The 24,838-nt window shown below is 38.8% G+C and overlaps 1 protein-coding gene across 1 annotated transcript in view; it reads left to right on the top strand.

Moving 5' to 3' along the window:
• The window catches only part of Wasl (WASP like actin nucleation promoting factor), a 49,891-nt gene that overhangs the window by 5,317 nt on the left and 19,736 nt on the right, over positions 1-24,838 (top strand). Inside the window, exons 2-4 of the mRNA XM_055608128.1 lie at positions 20,549-20,683; positions 23,144-23,230; positions 23,913-24,009. Coding sequence (XP_055464103.1) covers positions 20,549-20,683; positions 23,144-23,230; positions 23,913-24,009 — 319 coding nt within the window. The remainder of the gene's footprint in view (positions 1-20,548; positions 20,684-23,143; positions 23,231-23,912; positions 24,010-24,838) is intronic.

The raw sequence follows: 24,838 nt of genomic DNA, 5'->3' as shown, positions 1-24,838 counted from the left end.
TGCACTTTCTGGAGGGCACGATTCACCTTAATCTCAGAATGCACTTTGACTTTCAAAAAAAAGCTTCAGTACTATAATAAACATTCAGATGTGTCCTTTCTGGTATTTATATAGAGTAAGTTATAGGAAATAAAACTAGAATACAAGCATTAAAAGTACCATGTGGGTAGATAACTGTCTACCTGCCCACCAAACAGTAGTTACAAACTACCTTTTCATCAGCACTCGATATTTGAAAAATGTCTTACTGGTGAAAGAGTCTCATTGTTTCATTTTGTAGTTTTAGTGAAACTGAACATCTTTCTAATCTGTTGAGCATGCATATACTTCTTAGGCCATTTATTTTTTCTTAGTGATTTGGAAGAACTGTTGTTGGCTCCTGAGAATGCTTCTGTACCTCCTGAACAGCCCAGCTACATAGCTGCTTTTGCATCTTGTAGACAATCAATATTGGAGCCTTCTTTTCTGTTCAGGAGTGTAGGAAGAAGTGACCAGTCAATGTAGAACCACATTGCCTGAAAGAAATTGTAGCCTAGAGAGAGCTGTAGGGTTCCTGAGAATGCAAAATCACCAGTTTACTGTCCTTTGCTCGTGGGTGACCAGCAGTATGGAAGATAACCACGAGTAGATGATGGTGACTATTTCTGGGGCTGCTGGATAGATTGGAAAGTTTAAAAGGAGGAGGTACCCGAGTCTGTTCTGTAGAAACACTGTTGAAGCAGTGGGTGAACTGCACTGTTATATCAAAAAAAAATTTTAGTATATTTACTAACATAGTTTCAAAAGTACCTTTTGAAAATGGTACTTTTAAGAGTTTTCAGGTGTACTTAAAGCTAATTTTACATTCTCTTCTGTTTCTTTAATTTGCCTGCTACTTGTCTTCAGTGAGTGTAACTTGACAGTGATGAGACAGCTTGATTAGAGTAAAGCTTTCATTACACTTCAGTGTTTCCTATTACATTATTTTGTTTGTATTCAGTACCTAGTAAAACTATGCTCTTTCTACCATTCACCAGAAAATAGTTGTTGGATTTATAATAGCATTGGACTTTAGGTGAATTAGAAAGAACTGATACACCGGGGCTTCCTGTTGGCTTTGTTTCTTGTTGCTGTGATAAAAGAAAAGACCCTGACAAAAAACAATTTAGGAAGAAAGAATTTATCTTAGCTCACAGTTTAGATTACAGTCCATCATAGCAGGGAAGTCAAGGCGGCAGGTATTTTTAACAGAGCTAGTCACAGATCCAGTCAAGAGCAGGAGGAAATCAGTTCATGCATGCTAACTGCTCAGCTAGCTTTCTCTCTCTTAACTTGGGACCCAGATCCAGAGAATACTACCACCTACTTTGAGGCTGGGTCTTCTCACACCATTTAACACAACTAAGATTGTTCCAACAGACGGACGTGCCCACAGGCCAGGCCAGTCTAGACAACCCCTTATCCAGACCCTCTTCTCAAGTGATTGTAGATTGTGCCTAGTTGATATTTAAAATTCAGAATTTTCTTCACAGTAGAAAAGTATTGGTCAGATATGCTTGTTTAATATTTCATACGTGTGTTAGCAAAATTAACAGAGGACTCTGCCTGGTTTTCCCCGGTATGGTTAGGCTCCACGTGAAGCTCTTCTGGCTTGACTCTCATTCATGTCTCTATATGTGTTTGTCTGCCTGCGTTTTAAACACAGTTTTATGAAGAACAGGTATATCTCATTTTTAAAAATGCTTTTTTATTATGGAGTCTTACATAGATGAAGCGTAGACTAGAGTAACAAATCTAGCATGTACCATGGCCATCAACAGACAGCCCATGTTGGTTGCTCTGTAGCTCCCTCACTTACCAGTTCCTGCATTGTTTGAAAAGGCACTGATTCTTCAGCATCATGTGTCTACATTACCCAGCCATCCTGGTGAAGGATTCGTCAAAATTAATCAGCTTCTAGTTTCATTGATTGACTTTACTGTTTTGTTTTCTATTTTATTAACTTCTATTTTGCTCTTGTTATTTCCTTGTGCTTAATTTGCATTTTCTGGAGTTTTTTTATGCTAGCAGTTATTAAACTAATTTTACTGCCTGTATTCATGTTTGTAAAAAGTAAGTATGGGACTGGCAAACTGGCTTATCAATTAAGAGAACTTGCGACTTCTACAGAAGACCCAGGTTCAATTTTCAGCAGCTGCAGGGCAGCTCACAACTGCCTGTATTTCTAGTTCTATCCAATCCAGTGCCCTCTCTGGCCTCCCTGGGCTTCTGCAAGCACAAAGTACACATACATACATTCAGGCAGATACACATAAGATAAAACAAGGATTTTTTAAGTAGTAATTTATTGCTACATGTTTTCTTCTAAGTACTATTATCGTGAGGTCTCACATACTCTGTAGTGTATCAAAAGTGACCAATAGTGCTCAAGTTTGCTTTTACCCTTGCTAATTTCCTACCTACTAAGCTCTTTCTTTGACTGTACTTACGAATAAGGCTGCTTCGTGTAATTTTTTTGCCTCAAATATTTTTAAATTATTAGGTGTGTAAGTATTTACAGTTGTTATGTCTTGTTGAATTGGCCCTTTGGGCATTGTGAAGTGACCTCCTTTGTGCTGCAGAATACTTTTCCCTAAAATCAGCTCTGGCTGAAATTCATATCACCAACTGCAGCACCCTTTAGCATGGAGTTAGTCTTTTGGCATTCCCCCTTCCTCAGTCTCAGGGTCTTTCCCTGGGTGTGTTTCTTGCAGGTATGCTCATAGATGTCCTTAATATCTATGAAGAGTGATTTTTTTTTTCCACTCATAGTATCTGTTCTTCTTACTACTTTTCAGAGTTTTCTGTTATCAGTTGTATTTAAGGATAGTATGATTGTTATGTGCTGTTTTATTGTTGTTTCTTTCTTGGGCATATGGGTTTATACTCCTTTGTCAGCTTTGGAAATTTTTCAGGATTTGTTTTTAAATGCCACCCTGCCCTCATGAACTTTAGTTACACATGACATAGACCGCTTACCAATTGTCGTGTACATTACTCTTGCCTTCTTCCTTTTTTTCCCCTCTCACTTTATGTATAATAGCTGTTACTATGTGTTAAGTATTACATCTGTAGTGTCTAACTTGCCAATTCAGGGATTATGTTTTTATATCTGGAAGTTTAAAGTTAAAATTTTAACAGCTGCCACTATTTTTATGTGTTTAAAAAACTATAATCATGGTTTAAAAGCTGTCGTCATTGAATTTTGTTTTTTTACTAATCAAATTATTATCTTTTGTTACATCAATTTAAAATTCTTATTCCATGCTTCTATAACATGTCTAATCTTTTGGGGGGGCCGGGAAGACAGGGTTTCTTTGTGTAACAACCCTGGTTATAGTCCAGGCTGTCCTCAAACTCACAGAGATCCGCCTGCCTCTGCCTCCTGAGTGCTGGGATTAAGGATGTGTGCCACCATGCCTGGCTGATATGTCTCACCCTCTGTGACACGCACAATATGATGTTCTGCACTAATTGTACGCTGAGGCAAGTTGTTCTTGACTGGCTCTGGACCTCACTGTGGAGCTAGGTTGTTCTAGCTTTTTTTTTTCTTTTTTTGTATTCTTGGGAATCTTTAATTAATGCCAAGCATTGCATCTGTTATCTAACCCCCATATCCCATATAAATTTGCTGCTGGTCATGACCATGACCAAGACAACTTGTAAACGAAAGCTTTTAACTGGGGTCTTACTTACAGTTTCAGAGGATGAGTCCATGACCGTAATGGTGGGGAGCATGACTGCAGGCAGGCAGTCTGACAGCCTAGATCTTACAAACAAGTTGAAGGGGAGAGAGGGGAAAAGACGGGGACTGGCATTGATTGGCCTTTGAAACTTCAAAGCTGCCCCCCTTCCCCTGCCCAGTGACATGCCTTTAACAAGGCCACACCTAGTCCTTCCCAAAACAGTTTCACCAGATTGAGATCCAAGCAGTCAAATATATGGACCTACGGGTCATTCGCATTCACATCACCACAGCTGCCTCTATAGTCGTGGTTTAAAAGCTGTGGTCATTGAATGTTTTTTGACTAATCAAATTATTATTTTTTGTTACGTCACTTAAAAAGAATACATTTTCCATTTAGCTTCCTTTGTGCATATTTGAATTTCTGTCTCTCTTGGCTCCTTTTCTCTTTTAAAAATAAAAGTCACACTATTGGAAATAATTTACAAATAAAAAAAGTCATTTAACTGTATTAATGTAGCTACTCAAACAAGCTCTTGTTCAGACCCAGAGTCTATATATCAACATTAGTTCCTTTTCTTATGTCTGTGATGGTAAGCCATTTACATAAGGAAGGGTTTATTTTGGCTGACTCCATTAAGGATATCATTGGAGGGGAAGTGTCATGTCAGCAGGAACTCAAGGCTGATGATTGTGTTGCATCTCAGTCAAAAACAGCACTGTAAATGCTGCTGCTCATCTTTCCTTCTCCTTACTATGTAGTTGGAGACCCAAGCCCATAGAAAGAAGCCTCCTGTGTTGGGTGGATAACACCCAGTTACCCTAGGCGGATGCCACAGAGGATATGAAGGTCAGAGGACGATGTGAGGGAGTCATGAACCCCAGGGCTGGAATTTAGGTTCTCTTACTTGGCAGCAAGAGCCTTTAACCCGTTGAGCCAGCTAGGCAGCCCTTTGTGGAAATTCTAAATCCCAGCAAATTGATAGTCAGAATTAATGAACACTGTGGTCCTGTTATTTTCCTACTCTGAAGAACTTTTAACATTTCTGGTAAGTCAGTGTTACTGGTATAATTTATGTTTGAAAAACTATTTCTCCTTTACCTTTGAAAGACAGGTTGCTGGATTCAGGATTCTGTATCCAGCTGTGGAAGTTTTCTGAACGTCATAAGTACTTCATTATTCTTAATGTTTGCATGATTTCTGAAGACAGTTCATTGGAATTCTTGTCCTTATCCTGCTTGAGAGAACATTCTTCAGTATAAACTCTTACAATTATTTGAAGCACAGTTAGTAAATTCTTAACTTTTGAATCTATCTAATAATCCTATTTTTTTTAAGAAAAAAGGAAGTTTATGAGGCTTTCTACCTCTTTGATTAATTGTACTCTTACTATAATTTCATTCATAATTTCAAAGCTGTGTTCATAATACACACCCAGTCAGTGGCTATTGAATTTGGCTGCTAGGAACCCACTGTTGGAATATGTGGAGATCAGAATTAGTTTTGTGTGTCTACTTATACACATGACTAGAGGACTCATGTTAGTGTAGCATTTTTTGCTGATTTTTGGTATTGTTCCATAAGCTCTCGCAGCCCAACCTGTTCATTTCTAAAAACAAGCTTCTTCACAGAGTGCTAGGAAACAGCTTAAAGTAATCCAGAAAGTTATGTAATACCCAGCTGTGAGGTTTTGGAAAGGCTCTCATAGTAGTCAAGTGACTTACTTTTTAAAAATTACTTCTTTTTCATTAAAAATAGTACTCATTATTGAAGATTTACTGTTATGATGGCCACTAACCATGTGGCTACTAGACAGTTGAAAGGTGATTAATTCAAACTGAGCTGTTGAGTAGGATGAAGTGTGCTCTGGACCTCAAGACTGAGTACAGAAGGAATGCATCATGCTACATCATTACACTTCATTGATACTGACACTGCTTTTATTTAAATAAAGTTTGCTAAAACTCCTTTCCCTTACTCTGTTTACAGAGTGACAACATACAGTGCATTCTTAAGTGGGTTAGAGAGTAAAGTCATGATCAAAGTAGTAATAGCCTATGAACTCCTATATGGAAATAGTAACTATATTTTTGTCTAAACCGTAACATTTTGTTTTACATGAATTACTAAATTCATGTAAATAAGTGACAGCCCACACATAAACTTGTTCTCAGCCAGCACACCCTGTAGGCACGTTCATTGTTCTTTATGGACATTGTTTCGTGTCACTGAGCATGTCATTGCCAAAGGATGTAAATAATATGTGGATTTAATGCTTCCTACGGGAAACATTAGATTCCATACATTGCAACACTGTGTGTCATGTTGTAGGCTTTTTTGGTGTGTGTGTGTGTGTGTGTGTGTGTGTGTGTGTGTTAGTCTAATCTGTTTTTCAACCTATAACTCTTATACCTCACTTGACTTTACTACATGATAGGCTGTGCCTCTTGTAATGACATCCTAGTGTGTCCTTTGTAATTCTTGATAGGTCCTGGTGGCTTATGCAGTAGCAAGCAAATATAAAGACCAATATTATTTTATTGTATTCTGTTGAAATAGTCACGTTTTACTAAGTACTGGAGATGTTTTTGCTGAGCATTCTTAGAGATCCTTAATTTTAAAATGAAAATGGACAAATTAGATGGATATAGTTATATATCCATCTTGTAATTTTATTTTTTTGGTGAGGCGTTTCTTAAAAAATAAAATTAATATTTATTAAAAGGAGCATATCTTTAAATTAGTTACTTTGAAATAGGATGTGTCAAACAAAGAAGTAGTTCGTGTTCTGCTTTTTGCTGACCTCTCTGGCATTAAGACCATCATTTTAGAAGTTAAGTTGTACGGGTTGGATATGGTAGAACACACCTTTAATCCCAGGAGGCAAAGGCAGGCAGATCTCTGTGAATTTGAGGCCATCCTGGTCTACATAGCAAGTTCCAGGACAGCCAGAAAGAACTACCTAGAAAGATCTTGTCTCCAGAGAAAAAGAAACAGAAATGTAGTGCTTAAGAAGATGAATCAGCATAATGACTGGAGTTCAGTTTTGATCCCCCTTCTCACATAAACCCTGGGCTGTCAGTCATCGGAGCACTAAAGGGGAGTTAGGGGCGGGGCCATAGGGGAGAATAGAAACAGGATCACCAAGGCAAACTGGCTAGGGAGACTGAGTCCGTTCACTGGGAGACTCTGCCTCATTAAATGAGGTGCAAAGGGATTGAAAAAGGCATCCAGTGTCAATGTCTGCTGTACATGTACACACACATGCAAACATAGACGACACATACTTCAAAAAATTAAGGTATAATTTACATACGGTGAAATATGCTTTTTCATACATATGCAGACATGCATAGTGCACACACTTGAAAAAGTTAAGGTATAATTTACGCATGATAAAATATGCAGATGACAAGTGATAAACTATATAATCATTACCTTGAAAATAATTTTAAGAATATCTAATGTTTCATAGTGTGTTTCTTTTCTTTCTTTCTTTCTTTTTTTTTTGTCATTAAGACTTTGTTTTGCCTGTTTGGGCCTTTTTCATTCAGCATATTTTGAGATTCATTTGTTACTGTGTAGGTTATCATTCTTTGCTCAGTAATGTTCCATTGATGAATGTGCTACGTATGCGTATTTAGCTCATATTTAAATAATTTATAGTTTTGAAGGAGGTTACTTACAGTGTTTTTGACTGTTACAGATGAGGCTGCCATCAGTGTTACACAATCTTTATGCATGTCTTTGTTTCCAGGGAATACCTGAAAGAGTTGAATTATCAAAGGGTAGATGTATGTTGATCTTTATAAAGGACTATCAGCCAGTGGCCCTGCCTATTTTGACCTTCCAGTGAGGTTGAGCTGTTTTCTCTACAGCATTTGGTGTGGGTTCTGATTTGGTTGCTGGTAGTAAATGGAGAAGGGTCTCTGAAGTGATTACTTGTGCTCCTTGAGGACTTGTGATGTTGAACACCCTTGTCTTAAGGTCCTTTGGGCATTTGGTTCTTTATTCATTGGCTTGTCTGCTGTTTGTAATGATTTTTAGCCATTCTTTGTGTATTTACAACAGTGTGTTCCAGTGATGTCTTTTGATTGGCTACGCATTTTAATTATTTTAAATACAACTTTTTTTTCTTTTTTAAAAAATGGTTTTTGATTTGTAGAGAACTTGCCCTATGCTAAACTCACAATGACAGTCTCTCACCAGAAGTTTTGTGATTTTAAGTTTTTCTGTTTACTCTTTTTCACCCTTTTCTTTTAATACAGGATACAGTAAAGGAATTCTATGGGGTGGTTGTAGCAATTTTTCATTCCAGCTTCAACTTTTTCTATTTGTTAATTCAATGCAGCATGGTTTGTTATGTGTTCCTTCATTGAATTGGAGCCTTTGTCTTGCTTAATTGACTTAATTTCACCTATTTGTGTTTTGAAACTTTTCTTGTTAGTATAAAATTGATTTGATTATTGCATACTTATCATAAATCTTAAAATCAGTTATGATCAGTCAGCTTTCTGTTTTTTTTTTTTTTTAATTTGAGATTGTCTTAGAAATTTTAGGTGATTTGAACATCCATCTAAATTTTAAAATTTGTCTCTCAGGCTTTTTCAGGAGCTGGTGGTTTGATTGGCATTGTGATAATCTGCCCCACAGCTGAGGAGAACAGCTGTTATAACAATAGAGTCTTCTAGTTATAAACAGAACATGTTAGTATTTACTTTGAAAAATTCCTTGTTGGTGAAGGTGACATTTATTTTATCTTTGCTCACTAATATATAGTATTACACACTATGTAATTCTTTAGCCTAGCTAGGTTTAATAATTAGTTCTAGTTGATAACCGCGGTGACCCAGTGTTAAGAGTGCTCGCAGCTCTTGAAGAGGAGCTGAGTTTGATTCCCAGCACCAGGGGATCCAGTTCCCCCTTCTGGACTACAAAAGCACAGCTATTCTCATTCTCTCTTATTTATTGTTCTTACTGGACGTGTAGTAAGAATAAAAGTGGTAGGAATGTACACTTTCTTGCTTATAAATGAGCAAAGCAAGTTGAGGAATCTCTTGTCATGAGTAGGTGTTAAATTTTATCACATCGTTTTCTTATTACTGAGATGACTGTACTATTTTTTTCCATTGTCCCTTTGTTGTTGTTAGTGTAAAGAAATAAGCCAAGTTTAAAATGTTGAGCCAGCTTGTGTTCCTGGGTAAATAAATGCTACGTGGTTGTGATTATTGCTGTTGTACAGCACAGCCCACTATAGAATCATGGGCTCCAGTGTAGGACAGTTTGGTTTCCGGTCCTACTCCTTTCAGTTGGTATTTCTATCTATGACCCAGCATTTAGTAAATGTGTTTTAATTTCCGCGTGTATAAAAGCAGGTCTTTCTGGGGATAGTAATTAAGAAACACAAGTAAGCTTCTCAGCACTGCTTGATACAAATGTTCCACTCTAAGTAGTTGTTAATAGTTTTGTTTGGGATTCTACATAGAAGAAAGTTTTAAGATATTTCAAAGAAGTAGTTTCATTTCTGTTTAGAAATATCCCATAGTAAATCAAAAGCAGATATAAGATAAGCTGGATGTAAATCTCACGTTCTGCATTTCCATGTTCTATGCCTGGGTATGTGTCCTCAGTGGCAGCACACTGCCTAATAGGCCTGAGACCCTAATTTCAATACCCCAGCTCAGGAAGAAAATAAAAGTCACGTGTTTTCCACTTAATTCCTCTTTCTTTTACACCCATTTTTATCAAATACAATATCTGTTGTGTTTTTTAAACATCAATCTGCTATCTATTAAGAGATGCCAGTCAAGAGGAATTTATGAAGCGGAATAAGCTGGAGGTAGAGTGCCTGAAGGGGCTGTTATAATACTTATGGCAAGTCTCAATGACACAGTGGTATACAGCCAAGGGGAGAACTGAAATGTCCCTCTTCACCCCCTTTTAGAAAGTAGCAGGACAATAAATATTTGCTGTGTTGGTACAGAACAGTGCTCAGCATCGGGGACCCCATCATGAGGCAGTTTGAATGTCAGATCCACTCCGTTTTGTTGGTACTTCTACGACAACAAGCAAATTACTAACCATGCTTTAATTTCCTCTTGTATGAAGCTTATTCTTGGTCTCCTAGTTAAATACAACAGACCAGTAAAGTTAAGCAGTATATACAGAGGATGGAAAGGCATTTATTTATCCTTGATCTCTTCAACAGTTCGGAAGTAAAAGAATGTGTGTACTTTAAGAACTGTAGTGTTAGGTCAAATATTTCTTTCTTTCTTTTTTTTTTTTTAATAATGAAACTGACTTTGACTGGCTTAATCAAAAAGGAATTTATTGGCCACCAGAGGATCTTATGGAATCCAAAACAGTAACAGTAGATCTTCAGCAACAGCAGTAGGCTGGGCTGCTCTAAACAAAACAGCAGGAGCCAGTGGACCCTGGATCAACAATTCCTACAACCCATCACTACTAGAATTAGGAAGTTACTGGGAGGTGAACTAAGTTGAATTGAAAGAAAGAGAAAGAAGTGAAGAAAGCAAGCCGTTTCTTTTATCCAGTGCCATTAAAGATCCTTTTATTTTTTTTACTTGCTCTCACTTTAACCTTATTGCTCTGTCCTTCCACTTTGATTATTTATGTGGAAGTCCAACAAATTAAACATGGTTATGCATACAATATATAGGTACCTATCTGTGACTATACCTAAGGGCATGGATGATACTTACAGAACATAGACTGCAAATATATAATTAGAATTCAAAGCCAGTTAGTTTTAACTGTGCTGGTTAATCACGTTTCAGACTTGAAAAGATGTGGCTTTCACTGTGGGCAGCCCTTTCCCTGTAGAAGACAAAGCCCGCTTGTAACTGGCAGCCTCTGTGCCGACATAGCATGGTATTAAGCAATGCTCACTTTTAATTTCTAAGCACGTGGCTCAAAAGCTACTTAAAGTTTCCTAGATTGCAGTTTGTCATTTATATCATTCAGCTGCTCAGAGTTGGTGGCAAAGAAGCCTCTGTTTTGTTTTTAGGGACTCTGTGGACAAACTTGTACTGGGGAAACTTCCTTGTAGAGGCTTGTTCTGTTTTGTCCAGCTACAGCTGTTGTTCTGCTTCCTACAACAGATTTTCAGTGCAGTTTGGGGAAGTGGGTTGGAGGTGTTTTCTTCAGTAGATTCTTAGAACTGAGCAGGGCAGCATGTGGCCCTTCTGCCTATCATTTGTTAACCCTGGCAAGGACTTTGTGGGGAACCATAAAAAGAGAACTATACTTTAGTAGAATGACTTCTTACCTGGCCCAGAAAGCTAAAGGGAACAGAGAATTCCCCTTATGTGGCCGTCATAGCATCCGTCATCTGGACATGGAACTGTTGAACCTGGTCCGATGTCCGTCCTGGGCAAGTTCTTCCTTGAATAAATTGGTCAGTCTCTGGAGGGTTGGCCAGAAAGAAAAAGCAACACCTGTGCTCCAGCCTGTGTGGCAGAATCTAGAAGCCTTACTGGTAGGAGACTGAGAAAGACAAAAGGAACTAAAGCTGGGATCTGCTGGGTAAAGGTGTATCGGCCCCTTGAATATTCAGTATATTTACTTGAATGAGGAATCAAGTTAGATAATCTTAGTGGGGGTTCTTTGTAGGAGAAGCTTTAAGGGGCCGTGATCATGCAGTCATCCGGACCAGGAAGCTGTGGTTCCATCACTGATTTTAGCTAAAAGTCAACTGTTTGTCAACATCTATACTAGAACCAGGAAAGGCCTTGCCAGTCTCCTAAGCCTAACCTAAGGAAAGGCCTTGCCTTTCCCATCTGAGGTATTGACATCCTTGACATGACAATACTCATGTTTTGGAAGCATATTCATACTAGGGTACAAAACATTATAGGGTATTGTCAACTCATAGAGTCACCTGAGAGGACTGCCTAGATCAGATTGAGCTGTGAGCATCCTGTAGGGGGATTGTCTTGTTTGTCAATTAGTGTGGGAGGGCCAGCCCACTGTGGGCTGTGTAAGAAAGCTAGCATGAAGCTGTGACCAAGCCAGCAAGCAGTGCTCTCCTACAGTGCAGGCTTCTGCCCTGACTCCTCAGTGATGTATGTGGCCTGTGACCACGTGTAAGCCAAATAAACTTTTCCCTAAGTTACTTTGGGTCATGGTGTTTGTCACAGCAAGAAGAGTTGCGGAAAAGGGTCTTTGCTCCTGCTGGGTACACAGTGGGAAGTCAGCCCTCTGTATAGGTTAAGAGCAGTAGGGCCCCTGTTTGAGACCTTCAGATTCCACCAGAGAATTGTTACAGATGGCCAGGAATTCTGGGCTTCTGATTATATAGTTTTCTGTTGTTCTGATAAAACATCATGGCCAGAAGCAAGGGTTGTGTTTAAGCTTTTGATTTTCTCACGGCAAGGAGGCATAGTAGAAAGCAGCAGGCATGATGGCTAGAACAGGGAGCCAAGAGCTCGCAGCCTTAGCTGCAGATATGAAGCTGAGAGCAAAGTAGAAGCAGTACAGGGCTATATACTCATTAAAGCCCATCAGCAGTGCTGTATTTCCTATAGCAAGTAACTATCTATACCTCCCTGTTGAAAGATTATTAGTATTTAATACTGATTTCTAGTTTAGTAAAGCAGCAGTTATTCCTTAACCAGGTATGTACCCAAATCACCACACAGAAACTAGGATTTATTAAATTTGTCTAGAGCACAATGCTGGGCAATAATTACTTTTATCCTAAACCTCCAAGCCAGTATAGCTTCCTCCCGTTCAGATTTCTCATATTATACTTGCATTTTAGTCAGATCTTAGGCCTGGTTCATTTCTCCTGATGGTTCTGGATCTCCTCCTTACTCTCCTCTTCCTCCTCCCCTCACCTGACCAGGATGTTCCAACCTATTTTTCCTTTGCTCAGCATTGGCGCTGGTTGGTTTTATTGGCAATACAGGAAACAGTGGTTTACACAAACTTGAGACAGGAGATGCTTAGAATAAAAATAACAATGCCTTGTCTGGATTGAAACCAAGATAGTGGAGTAGAGAAATGAGCATTTGAATGAACAAAGGTAAAGTGTAACTGCCCCCAAGAACATTGTCAACACCTCCCAGAGCCACCAAACAGGGACCTAAGTACTTAAGTACCCAAACTAATTGGGGACTTTCTTCATTCAACCAGCCACACTAGGGAAGGAGTGTCCTTTCTCTAAAAGACGTGGTCCCAGGCTACAGGAGTTACCTGTGCAACAGGGAAGCTTAGAGTTTGTGGGTTACTCTGGCCCCTAGCCTTTGGGGGATCACCTTGAATATCTCCAGGTGGAGAAGACAGTGGTTAGAGGAGACCGGATCACTCACCTCTCAGGGTGGTGGCAAGCTTGTACAGAAGTAGGCGGTCCCAGGCTTTGGTTGGGAGAAATGTGAGAAGAGATGGAGGTTACGGATCTTCTTGCTGCCCACTAAATCTGCATTTGCTCATTAGACTAGAGAAAGACAATTTTATTGTTACAGTAGAGGAAGTGGCAGGCGGGTTGTAGCAGAGGAACTTCCTGATTTCTTGTGATTGAAGCTGATTGAATTGTCTTGTTAGACAGGTTTATATTGTGTATCTTTTCAGTAGGTTAAGTACTAACCTTTGTGTGTACGTCTGCATGCACAGTGCATGCTAGGCAAAGTGTTTTACCAACTGACCCTATCATTTTGTTTTGACCATTGTATAATTGCATGTCATGTGCCTTTAGGACCCCCATCTTCAAGGACATGACAATCAGGTAATAAGACCTAAGCAAACAGATTATGTAACCAAGGTGATGCTAGGCACTACAGCAGTACAGAGAATAAACCTCTCCAGACTAAATGAGGGTATGTGTTTCACATTTGGAAGTACATGTCTTGAGAGGAAGGGTCAGACATGAGAAAGGACCCTCACCCTGATAAAATTTCTTGTAATCTTAAGCCTTATGAGAATGGGGCTGCAACACAATTCTTTTTATGATTGGAAACTATTTCCCTTATCATTTTGCTTATACTCTGTACTGATCAGACACATGGAAATTCATTTTAATAGTGGTGTCTGAATTAGGTGTGAGGAGACACCATGACCATGGCAACTCTTATAAAGGAAAACATTTAATTGGGCTGGCTTACAGTTTTGGAGGTTTAGTCCATTATCGACATGGCAGGAAGCATGGCAACGTGCAGGTAGACATGATGTTGGAGATGGAGTTAAGAGTCCTACATTTTGATCCCCAGGCAGCAGGAAGTGAACTGGCTTGAGCTTCTGAGACCTCAAAGCCACACATCACTATTCCCCTAGTGATAGACGTTCTCCAACAAAGCCAAACATAGGTAGCCGGACTTTTTGGGTTATTGGGTTCCTGTGTCTACCACCCTTCTCCATCTCAATCCCCCAATACTAGGCAGGTGAGAAAGAAGGTTAGAGGCAAAAGGGGGTGTAGATCTCTTTAGACGCCTTGAGTTCCTTGGGGGCAAGTTCAGTCTTTGTCCTTAGGATATCTCCAAGCAGCAACCCAGCAAACAGCAAAAGCAGCGGCTGCCACAGGCATTTATACCCTCTCAGGGATCTCCAGAATTACAAATGTAAACTGTTTACAGCTGGCAAAAATCACACCCCTCCTAGCATGAGACAAATCATAGTAACTGTTGGCTGTGGACAGCAGAAGCAGCCCCATATCCCACACCTGTGATTAAATCAAAACCATTCACATAATATAATTGGGGTTTTTAAGAAACCAAAATTCTTACTATATTCATACTCCAACAGGCCATACCGTCTAACAGTGTCACTTCCTATGTCACAAAGGCCGCCAGATTGTTAAATTATTCATACATAACTCAAGTTAGATGTGGAGTGATTAAGTACTTCGAACCGAGGAAGAGATGACCTGATAAGTAATCTTACGCAGAGTACATCTGTGTAGTTGTGTGTTGCCTCTGTACAGTAAGCAGCAGCTGTAATACGGGAGGCCTGTGTGTGGTGGTTCTGCTGTTAGCTACAGCAGCTATGCCTGCTGCACAGCAGACACTCTAGAGACCTGGAAACAAGAATAGAGTGTATGATGTCTGTGTGCAGATTGCTAAGAAAACAGGTAAAAGACTCAATAATGAGTGTTTTCTAACTGAACTGCTAAAAAGCAAAGTACTCTTACGTGGGCATCAGGAACTGGGAGAAAGGGGGTTGACTTGCGATGGTTTTGTCCACGCAGAATCCCGGGAATCAGACTCTGGAGATCAGACTCAGAGGTGCAGATCTAACTTTATTATCCAGTGTTAACAGCCTTTAAATGCTTGAAAGGCCAATCAGACCATGCTGGCCTCAAGCAGTCAGGTTGGTTCAACTCTAAGGAACTGGGGGGAATCAAAGTCACCTTAGGAGGCTTTGGTAAAGAAGAGGGAAGCAGTCATAGCCCTAGTCTCAGATCCATTTTGAGACTTCACTAGTGTGCTGGGAGTCCCTAGTGGATCAACACTGCCCAGTGGATTAGGACCTTTTGAGGAGTAGGAGTTACTGATGCTTTACTCGCCATTCCCTGTGACCTCCAAAAGGCTTACCCCACACTCTTATTGTTGGAACGCAACGGTTCCTAAATTTTGAGCCTCCACTACAAATCAAGCAATTAAATGCTGTCTAATCACTTACTAACTATGCCATCTGACACAAGTAGGGGAGAATCCCTCCTGCAAATAGTGTCTATGGCTCCTGCCTGTCCTTATTTAGTTGATTTTAAAATTGCTGGCTGCTGTTTCCCTTAGTGGGTGAGGTCACTCTGTTAAGACTTACTGTGATTTGGAAAATGTATTTAGTTGTTCATTTTTTTTAGATATAAAATTGTTTTTCTGATTACATCGTTTTTTAATTTTTAAGCCAATGTATGTTTTGTGTCTATATACAATTTGGAGGGACTCCTCAAGAGAATGTATCAAAAGTTAAATATAAATTGAACATTTGTAGCACAAGAAACAATTAGAACAAATAAAAAATAACTTCAAAATTCAGAAAACAATGTTACGGCATAGTGCTGTTTTTATTAAATGGAAGTGGACTGTGTGCTTGATGAAATGATATCAAGCAGTTTGACTCTGGAACTCTGAAGCCAGATCTTACCAGCAGCTATAGGGGAGGGGGGCAAGAGAAGAGCACCCCCACCTGCATTCTTCGCCAGGGTCCTCACCACTGTGCAGACTAGACCGGAAGTCTCCTGTGCACAGTGCCCTCTCACCCGTGTCTGCAGGCGACTGTCTCTGTGGAAACTCAGGGCACTGCAGTAGCCGTGACTGTCATCGTGGCTTCAGGGAATTCCAAAAGTCTGTGCAAGTTGATTTGCAGATTGGTATGAATTTGCATTTTAGGCACCTCCTGAGGCCTGAGCCAGGGCCGTAACTTTTGAGTGACCTTGGTCTACTTTTAACATACTCCTATCAGTGTGGCTTTGTCTATAAAGTGTTTCTTTAAAAGTGTCTTCTCCCCGCAAATCCGTTCTGAGAATGGTAGTTAGTTAGGCCTAAAGTTTTGGTGATTTCTTGCAAATTAAAAGTGCCTGACTGTTATGACTAAAATAGAGAAAAAAGCGAGAACTATTTGTTACAGGTGATAGGTTCTCCAGAATAAGCCGTCTTCAATGTCTGTTACCCATTGTGCGAACAAGCCACCTTCTTTATAACTCAAAACAGTGTCAATTGATTTCTCTCAGTTTGGCAAATAAGCTCATCATTGGTGGCACCCAGTCTTCCTTTGATTTTTAGAGTAGCCATGTCTCCTAGGAAAGCAGATCACAAAGTGCAAGTGCTTTCCAGACTTTCATTTATTTGCTGATGTACTTTTGGTCAAAGCAAATGATCCAGACAGTTTCCGAGTGAGCAGGAAGGAAGACAGGTGAGAGCTTGACTGGTGAGGCACCAGGGGCCATTACAAAAACACTGTATCTCCAGTCAAGATTACACACTATTTGTGGCTGTTCATCTGTCAGAACCATGGAGCTAAGCTGAGCCTAATATTACTTTAATAGTAAGTAAGTATTTCCCTTCCATGTTTCTTTCATTCTCCCAACCCAACAAAGTGCCCTAGCGCCTTCCTTCCCCCTCTGTTCCTCTGATCCTTCTATTTTTATCTTTAAGGTAAATAATGTTTCAGGAAACCCTCCCATGATATCAGGTTTTTATATTTTCCTTGCGTTACCACAGTTTCCCTCTGCAGCAGTTACAGTGCTCTTAGACTACATGTTCACAAGTCTGTCCAGGTTATTCCTGTTCTCAACCCCATTTTAAGTCATGCTTTCACCTACTCTTACTACCAATCCACATATGTAGAAGATGCTTAATAAGCCCTTGGCAAATCAGTATTTTCCCCAGTAGTTTTTACAGAGCTAATATCCCGTGATTGAGTGGTTGAAGGTCACTCTGCTCTTCGTCTCTGGTCCCAAGTTAGTGGCTGTTCGCATCTGGCTCCATTCTCTTTACTTAGGATTTTATTTGTTATTTTTCCTTTTCCTCTTCCTATCAGCTTTAGTTTTGTTGTTTGTTTTTATGTTTTAAATTTCTAGATTCTATTTTGAGGTTGATACTAAGCAAAAGTAGTTTTTATAACGTCTTCATTGCATAATGACAAGAATTCAAATATTTTGTATTTCTTTACTTTTCTGCTTTTTATACTCTATAAGTAAAATTTTATTCCTCAGTAATGATGATTCTGTTTTATGTGGAGGTGTCATTATCAAAATCAGAACATGCCATTTTTAATTAAATATTTGTTTGGGTCCAGAGTATGGCTAGACTGTAAATACGGGTTTGCAAAAGTATTTCAGATGCTGTGGGAAATCATAGTCTTTTATGGGATAAGAAAAGAGTGTGGAAAGTTAGTCTACTTTGGAGTACCATCTGTGACACAACATAGTGCGCACACAAGACGTTCTGGAGAAACAGAAAGAAGAGCAGGCAGTGATGGCAGCTGGAAAAGCCAACCCCGGACTGACAGTGCTTTGCTGAAGAACAGCAAAAAGGAAAGGCTTCATTTTCCAGGGTACACCTCCCCTCTCTTTGCCTCTTAGAGTTAAAGTTCCGAGGGGAAGGCATTGCCGAGTTACTCAGTACTGAGCTGTCTGGAATGCATATGGTCTGACGGTTCTGGTTCCTTCTTAAACATGGTTGTAGTGCTTATCAGGTTCATAGCCTTCATTGGACTATGAAGAAGTGGATTTCTGTCCAAAAGCACTTGTCCCTAGCACTTGTTTTTCATTAATATCTTCTTGATTGTGAAAGGCGAGTAATAGAGTTGATTAACTTCAATTACCTTAGAGGAGTGAAAGGAATGTTTGTACAAATTTAATTAAGCCACTGTTAATCTAATTTAAGGGACAGTTGGCGGTTTATTTTAGTGCCTGGAATTTATATATTAAATGTTGCATGTTCTTTGTATACTGTAGTTATTGTGAATTAATCAGGAAAGGCTTTATAAATGCTATAATGTGCCATTTTCAAGCATTGAGAGCTTAAATAGCAAATGGACTGGCTAAGTTTATAAGGACAGCAAGTTTTACAAAATATTTCTGAAAATTGCTTAGTTTTTTTGTGGTATTAAACTGTAGAAATTTATAATTGAGTCTTCATTGAATAAGCAGATGTTTTAAATTGTCAATGTTTAAACTTTTGTTTTTACTTTCTTTGTGTTTTCATACACATCCCTACAATGTTCTACATGTTGATATGGGTGTGTTAGGAAGGGAGTTCTGACAATAGAATGGGAAGCAGTTTGTTTTGTTTTTTGTTTGTTTGTTTGATAAGGCTGTTACATTTTGGTAACAGATAAGTAGAAAGATTGTCAGATGTTTTGGTGTCTTGTTTGATTGTGTTTTCTTTTTCTCTTCAGAAATATTTCTGGGCAGCACTACATTAAAGGGCTGTAATCTCTTAAATTTTCACTTGAATACATAGTCTAGTGTTTCTTGACTTTTGCTTTTTTCTCTCTGAGTGGTCTTTGTTGGTCTTTTTCTTTGTTGAAGCATTCTTTGCTGAGGGTCCAAGTGATTCCCAGCCTTCCTAATGCTGCAGCCCTTTAATACAACTCATGCTGTGGTGACCCCCAACCATTAAATTATTTAGTTACTACTTCATAACTGTAATTTTGCTGCTTTTATGAATTGTAATGTAAATATCTGATGTGCAGGTTGGGTTCTATCCAAAGGTGTCATGATCCACAGGTTGAGAATTAGTGTAGCTTCTGGAATTGTCACCCTGTAATTGTGCTTACACAGCAGTATAGGCATGTCTCCACCAGGCCGCCGTCCACTCATCCTGTTCAGTGTATATTTAAACCAGTGTTTCAGTGCACATCTTGTTCATGTTCCTAGGCTGTCTTCATAATTTTTAATAATGCTTCTTAAGGAAATCTCCCAGTTCCTTCCATGAAGCTTAGCTGAAATTTTTTACATTGATCATTGTAACCTAGAATGTCTTTATGAACTTTTGGTCCCTGGTAGTATTCTGATCTTACATCTTGATTTTGACATAATTAAAGCTTTATTTATATAATAATTAAAGGGAATTATTTTACCAGAAGGCAATTCCTAGGTGTAATTAGATGATACCAAAATACTATACCTCCAACTCCAAGTCTTACGGTAGCCTGCTGTTTATACAGTGCCCGTTTTTTTACTGACCTTAGACATCATAATACTTAATCAGATCCTACTTTTGGTTGTTTAGATTGCATATGTTTAAAATCTCATGATTCATGAAATGGAAGGGAGCTGGTTGGGAGAAGAAGATCTTTGGGAGCAGACAGGACAGGACAGGGTTGTGGGAAGTAAACATCAGGTACATTATGTGCCTTACAAAATGTCATAATGAAAGCCATTGTTGTGTATATGCTAATTAAAATTGGAAAATGACTCATGAACTAAGTTACTTTTATATGTACATTAAATAAGTGTTTTCATAGCTAATTTCTTAAATTTTGACTTAGAAATGAGGTTAATGACCTGGAAGCTATAATTGTTATTTTTAGATTTATTAGTGCTGTCTCTGTATGTGAATGCACTTGAGAAATAAATATCTGCCTTCAAAGTTATAACATTAAAAACATAAATCAGGTTAAGTGGGAGTTTGCATTGTTTCGTACCACAGGAAAAGTGGCAAGCAGGTGTCCTGGAGGACCTGCCAACCCAAGGTGTTTCCCTGCAAGTGGGGAGGTAGCTCCTGCTGCCATCGGAGTTCCACCGCATCACATGGGGGTCCAGACAGTTGTTAGTCACGTGGCTTCTGTGCTACCTGTGCAAGTCACTTTAAATCTTTGCCATGGTTTTGCCATTTCTAAAAGAGGGGGTATCCTCTGTCTTGATCTGCTTATTACTAGTACTCCTGAGTCTTACTTTCAGGTTTGATCTAGTTCTTCTGCTACGAAGCAGCAATCGTTTTATAGAACTCAGCTTTCCCTAATAGGGTTGTTCCACTGTTTAAATGACCTTGTCCTCAAAGTGCAGTGTGAGTACGGGCATGTGAAATAGAGGATCTGAAGTTGCATGTTTCCAGTTTCTCACTTGGCAGTTTGTCTGATGCATTGTTTGTGCTGTTTAGTGTTATGTTTCTTGAGTGTAACGAGTAAAGATTACATAGGGTAGTATTTGAAAGCCTGTGTTTCTAGATACATTTTAAGAATCAATAAATATTACCTTTCAATAATTATTGGTATAAGTATGAATTGTAACATCAAAAAAGAAGGGACTTAAGATAGTGAATGTTCATTGTGTCCTGTCCTGGGACACTCGGTTGGGTGGTCCTGGCTTGGTGATTCAGGAGGCAGGGCATCAGCAGGGGCTGTGTTTTGAAGGTAATGGCTGCTTACTTGCTGTCTTGCAGACTATGTCCTCGGCAGTGGTGCAGTTATATGCCGCTGATCGGAACTGTATGTGGTCAAAGAAGTGCAGCGGTGTCGCCTGCCTTGTTAAGGACAATCCTCAGAGATCTTACTTTCTAAGAATATTTGACATTAAGGTAAGTTTTGTTTTCATTTCATTTTAACTTGCACATGGTTAAGCTATCAGCCTTGGTTATAATTTAGTCCACATATTCTGATTGTCTTGCATGTGTTTTTAAATTGATACATTAGAAGGCTGAAGTTTGTTGTAGATACTTAAGTATGGGTATTGGATCCAAGTGGGAATCAAGTTAAAAACGTTATGACACCTCTTGCCTATGACTTTGTTTTCTGTCCTTTAGTCATCTGCTGTCTTACAGTCTTTTTTTTGTTTTAACAGTCTTTAATGTTCAATATGAGACTCTATACATTGCTCCAAAATCCGTATCTACCTGGATAACTGCTTCAGTGTTACACCTTTGAGTGGTGTCTTCAGTATACAGAAAAAAATGTATAGAACATGAGATAATTATCTGTGAACTTTACAAGTTTTGGTTAGGTCAGTCTTCCTTGGGTTTTTTTTTTTTTTTTTTTCTTTTTTGTTTTGTTTGTTTGTGTTTTGGTTTTCAAGGCAGGGTTTCTTTGTGTAGCCCTGGCTGTCCTGGACTTGATCTACAGAACAGGCAGATAGAGATCCACCTGACTCTGCTTCCAGAGTGAGTGCTGGGATTAAAGACATGTGCCACCACCGAATGGCTTTGCTGGGTTTCTTTACGGGTAGTTTCTCCATATCTTTTAAAGTGAAAGATCATACTTTTCTGTAGACACAGTCTTAAAATAAAAGTGAAAAAATTGTGAAGCAAATAATTCATTATTTTTTCATAACTTGTATTACAGACTTACTGAAACATAAGTTGGTCTATTTTATTACTGTTTTTACTATACTTCAAGTATAAATTAAACTTTATTGTAAGTATGTTTGTACAGATAGGGAAAGCTATACATAGGTTCCAGACATGAGTGGCCTGTCTTTACCGATGAAGCAGGAGATCCTAGTCCTGTACTTTACCTTCTCCTTGCCATCATGCAGAGTAGTGCTTCTTAGCTAGGCCTTTCTGTCTTGGACTCTCATCACATACTTTTATTCATCTTGCTCATTATAAATTAGTATTCAGTCCTTTCAGAGAACAACAAATATTTTAGCTTTGCATATGCTGTTACTTATGAAAGTTACTATTTTGCTAAAGGGAACTGTCTTCTGTGCATGTAAAGAATCTTTCTGTTGCTAAGCCTCTATCGTTACCATTTAAATATGACAATAAGTATAATAGGACAAAAAATAAATGTGTAAATAAAACCTGGCATTGAGCATTCACACTGCTGCTGTGAGACAGTTCTCTGGATCCCAGCTTGTTTACTTGTAAAATGGGATAACCATCTGGGGACTGTTATGAAACCAATGCAACTGAGATTTAAGTTACTTTACTTTTCATAAATGCTTCTTAAAATCTTTGCACCCCAGCACACAGCTGAGCGATACGGCATGCTCCTATTACCAACACTGGCTAACTCTGACAGTCATCTTAGAAAAGAAAGAGTATGTGCATAGTTTGGAAGAGACTCTGTAAGTAGATTTATGTTTCTTAACCAACAGTAAGAAGCACAGTTTCAAAACATAATAACTATACAACTACACTAAGATATGTCCAGTGTAGCAGTCATATACTTTCATAACAGTTTTTCATATTTTTCTTTTTTTTTTTACTAAATTGTACTTTATGTACTTGTCAAAGTTCATTAAAGAACTACTGAAATATTTAGTCTTTGTTCTTCAGGGACTAATCATTCACAAAGTAGGACAGCATGTCACATATTAAATCCCAGAGCTCTTAGGCAGTTCTTGTGAACCTCAATGAGATGTCCGCGGTGTTCTGTGCTTTTTCCAATGATGGAAAAAGATTGCCTGCTTTCTTCTCCCTAGCTTTAAGTGGGGCAGAACCTGCAGCTGCTAACCCCAGCACTTTCCTCCATAAGCGTATTTCTTACACTGTAGCTGTGGGCTTGACAGTATTCTGTGGATCTCTTGTCTCTTGCTTAAATTTGATGTGTTTTAATCACCAGTCTTGCTGCCACATGATTGATAGTACTTGTATTAGTGTTTCATTAGGTCACTCTGCAGAAGTCCAGAATTCAGTGATTATTGAGCAGCCCAGAAAAGGTGTATTTGCTTATTGTGCATCTGTAAGTTGAGGGAAAGGACAACAGATACTACTGCAGCGTTTGATGGAACGTAGCCTTTAATTAGCTAGTGGAGCTACACACTGGGGCATCTCACTTGATCAGGGTGATAGTGATAATCTAGTGAGCCCCGTTATGCACTTGATTAAGAGATGTACATGGTAATACTGCCCTATTGAATGAAACCCCCTTATATGCAGGTTTCATTAAGATATGTGATACTTTATTGTCTCATGTATATGATATGTTCTTAAATGTTTCTGTTTATAGAAATGGTTCCTTTAATGAGTTGTTTGCTTTTAGTCCTAGAGGCATTTTTTTTAGTAGATTTTAACCCCCCCCCCTTTTTTTTTTTCTAGGATGGGAAATTACTGTGGGAACAGGAGCTATACAATAACTTTGTATATAATAGTCCTAGAGGATATTTTCATACCTTTGCTGGAGATGTAAGTCCTATTTTTGTTTTGTCTTAATGATAATTCTATTGGCTACTATCTTAGTTACTTTGCTGAGAAGAGACATCTTGACTAAGGCAGCTTATAGGGAGAAGAGTTTATTTGGAGCTCACAGTTTCAGGGCTGAGCGATGGCCATCATGGCAGCAGTCACAACCACAGGCAGGCAAGCCTGGTTCTGGAGCAGTAGTGAAAGCTCACATCTGATCCACACGCCAAAGGCAGAGAGAGCTAGCTGGGAATGACATAGTCTTTTCAAACCTCAGAGCCCGCCCATCCACACTATCACAGCCACACTACTAAACCACACTGTTTGATCCTTCCCGAACAGTTCTGTGAGCTGGGAACCAGGCATTTACACAGAGCTGATGGGGGTGTTTTCATTCCACCCATGCAGTTGCCTTGTCTCTAGCTACGTCCTTTATGAAGCTCTGTTGAAATCAAACAATGATTTTCTTTTCTGAAGATCAAGTATTCAGTTGCTAAGTTTCTGCCATGTAAGCAAGCCTTTCTAACAGTCTTACTTTACTTTTTCTGTGCTTTTTGCCTTAAAGTTACTTAAAACATGACTTTCCTCCTTTTGAAGTGTGCTTCTGTGGATTGTCATTATTTTTGTTATATAAAGCTAAAATTCAGAATTTTGTTATTTGTTCTTTTTGATGGAAATACTTAAGACTTGTCAAGTTGCTCTTAATTTTGCCAATGAAGAAGAAGCAAAAAAGTTCCGAAAAGCAGTTACAGACCTGTTGGGCCGACGACAGCGGAAATCTGGTAAATGCCTCCTTGTTTTCCTTTTCCATTTTATACATAAAATTGTCAGTCAGGTGTGATTCATTGGCTGGTATTTCAGTAACATTTTTCTGCTGATAAAATTCCATGTTCATCGACTCTAAAATTTTTAGTATTAATGGCCATTTTTAAAAGCAAATTTAAGTACTTTTATGTTTGTAAATGAACACTTTTTGTTGAAGTTCCATTCTGTTTTTTAATTGCAAGAAAAGAATGTAATTATTTAGTACTGCCAAATACCCACTGTTCAGATATCCCAGTGTATATTCATTGTCTTCTTTTTTAACTTTTTGTTGATCCTTTGTGAATTTAACGTCATGCACCCCAATCTCACTCATCTCCCCATCCCTCCATATTCCCCTTAAAACCGCCACTAAACAAAAACAAAGAATAAAAAATAAAATGAAACAGAACAAAATCTTGCTGTGGAAACTGTAGTGTGTCACACAGATGCCCTTTTGCCCAAACAGCTGAAAATGTACATTGCAGTGAGTCCATTGGTCTGACTTCTACATTGTCAATACTGGATCCTCACTTTGAACCCCACCCCCCAACAAATTTTAAAAGTAAAAGATAAAGTAAACCAAACTTTTTGCTTTACTATATGTATTAATTAGGGCCTTACTATTGTAGAGTCGAGCAGTTTTTATTTTTTGTTCAGAAAGTATTTAATGTTCTGATAACAAAACCTAACCTCTATGCATCTTATGGTTCAGTATCTTTGTTCTGTTTTGTTTTTGTCTTCCCACCCCCGTACCCCACTGTGTGTGTGTGTGTGTGTGTGTGTGTGTGTGTGTGTGTGTGTGTGTGT

Source organism: Psammomys obesus, unplaced genomic scaffold, assembly GCF_907164565.1.
Source record: "Psammomys obesus unplaced genomic scaffold, mPsaObe1.curated_primary_1811, whole genome shotgun sequence".
Classification (NCBI taxonomy): Eukaryota; Metazoa; Chordata; class Mammalia; order Rodentia; family Muridae; genus Psammomys; species Psammomys obesus.
Note: the sequence above shows the minus strand (reverse complement) of the source record. Positions and strands in the feature narration are given on the sequence as shown.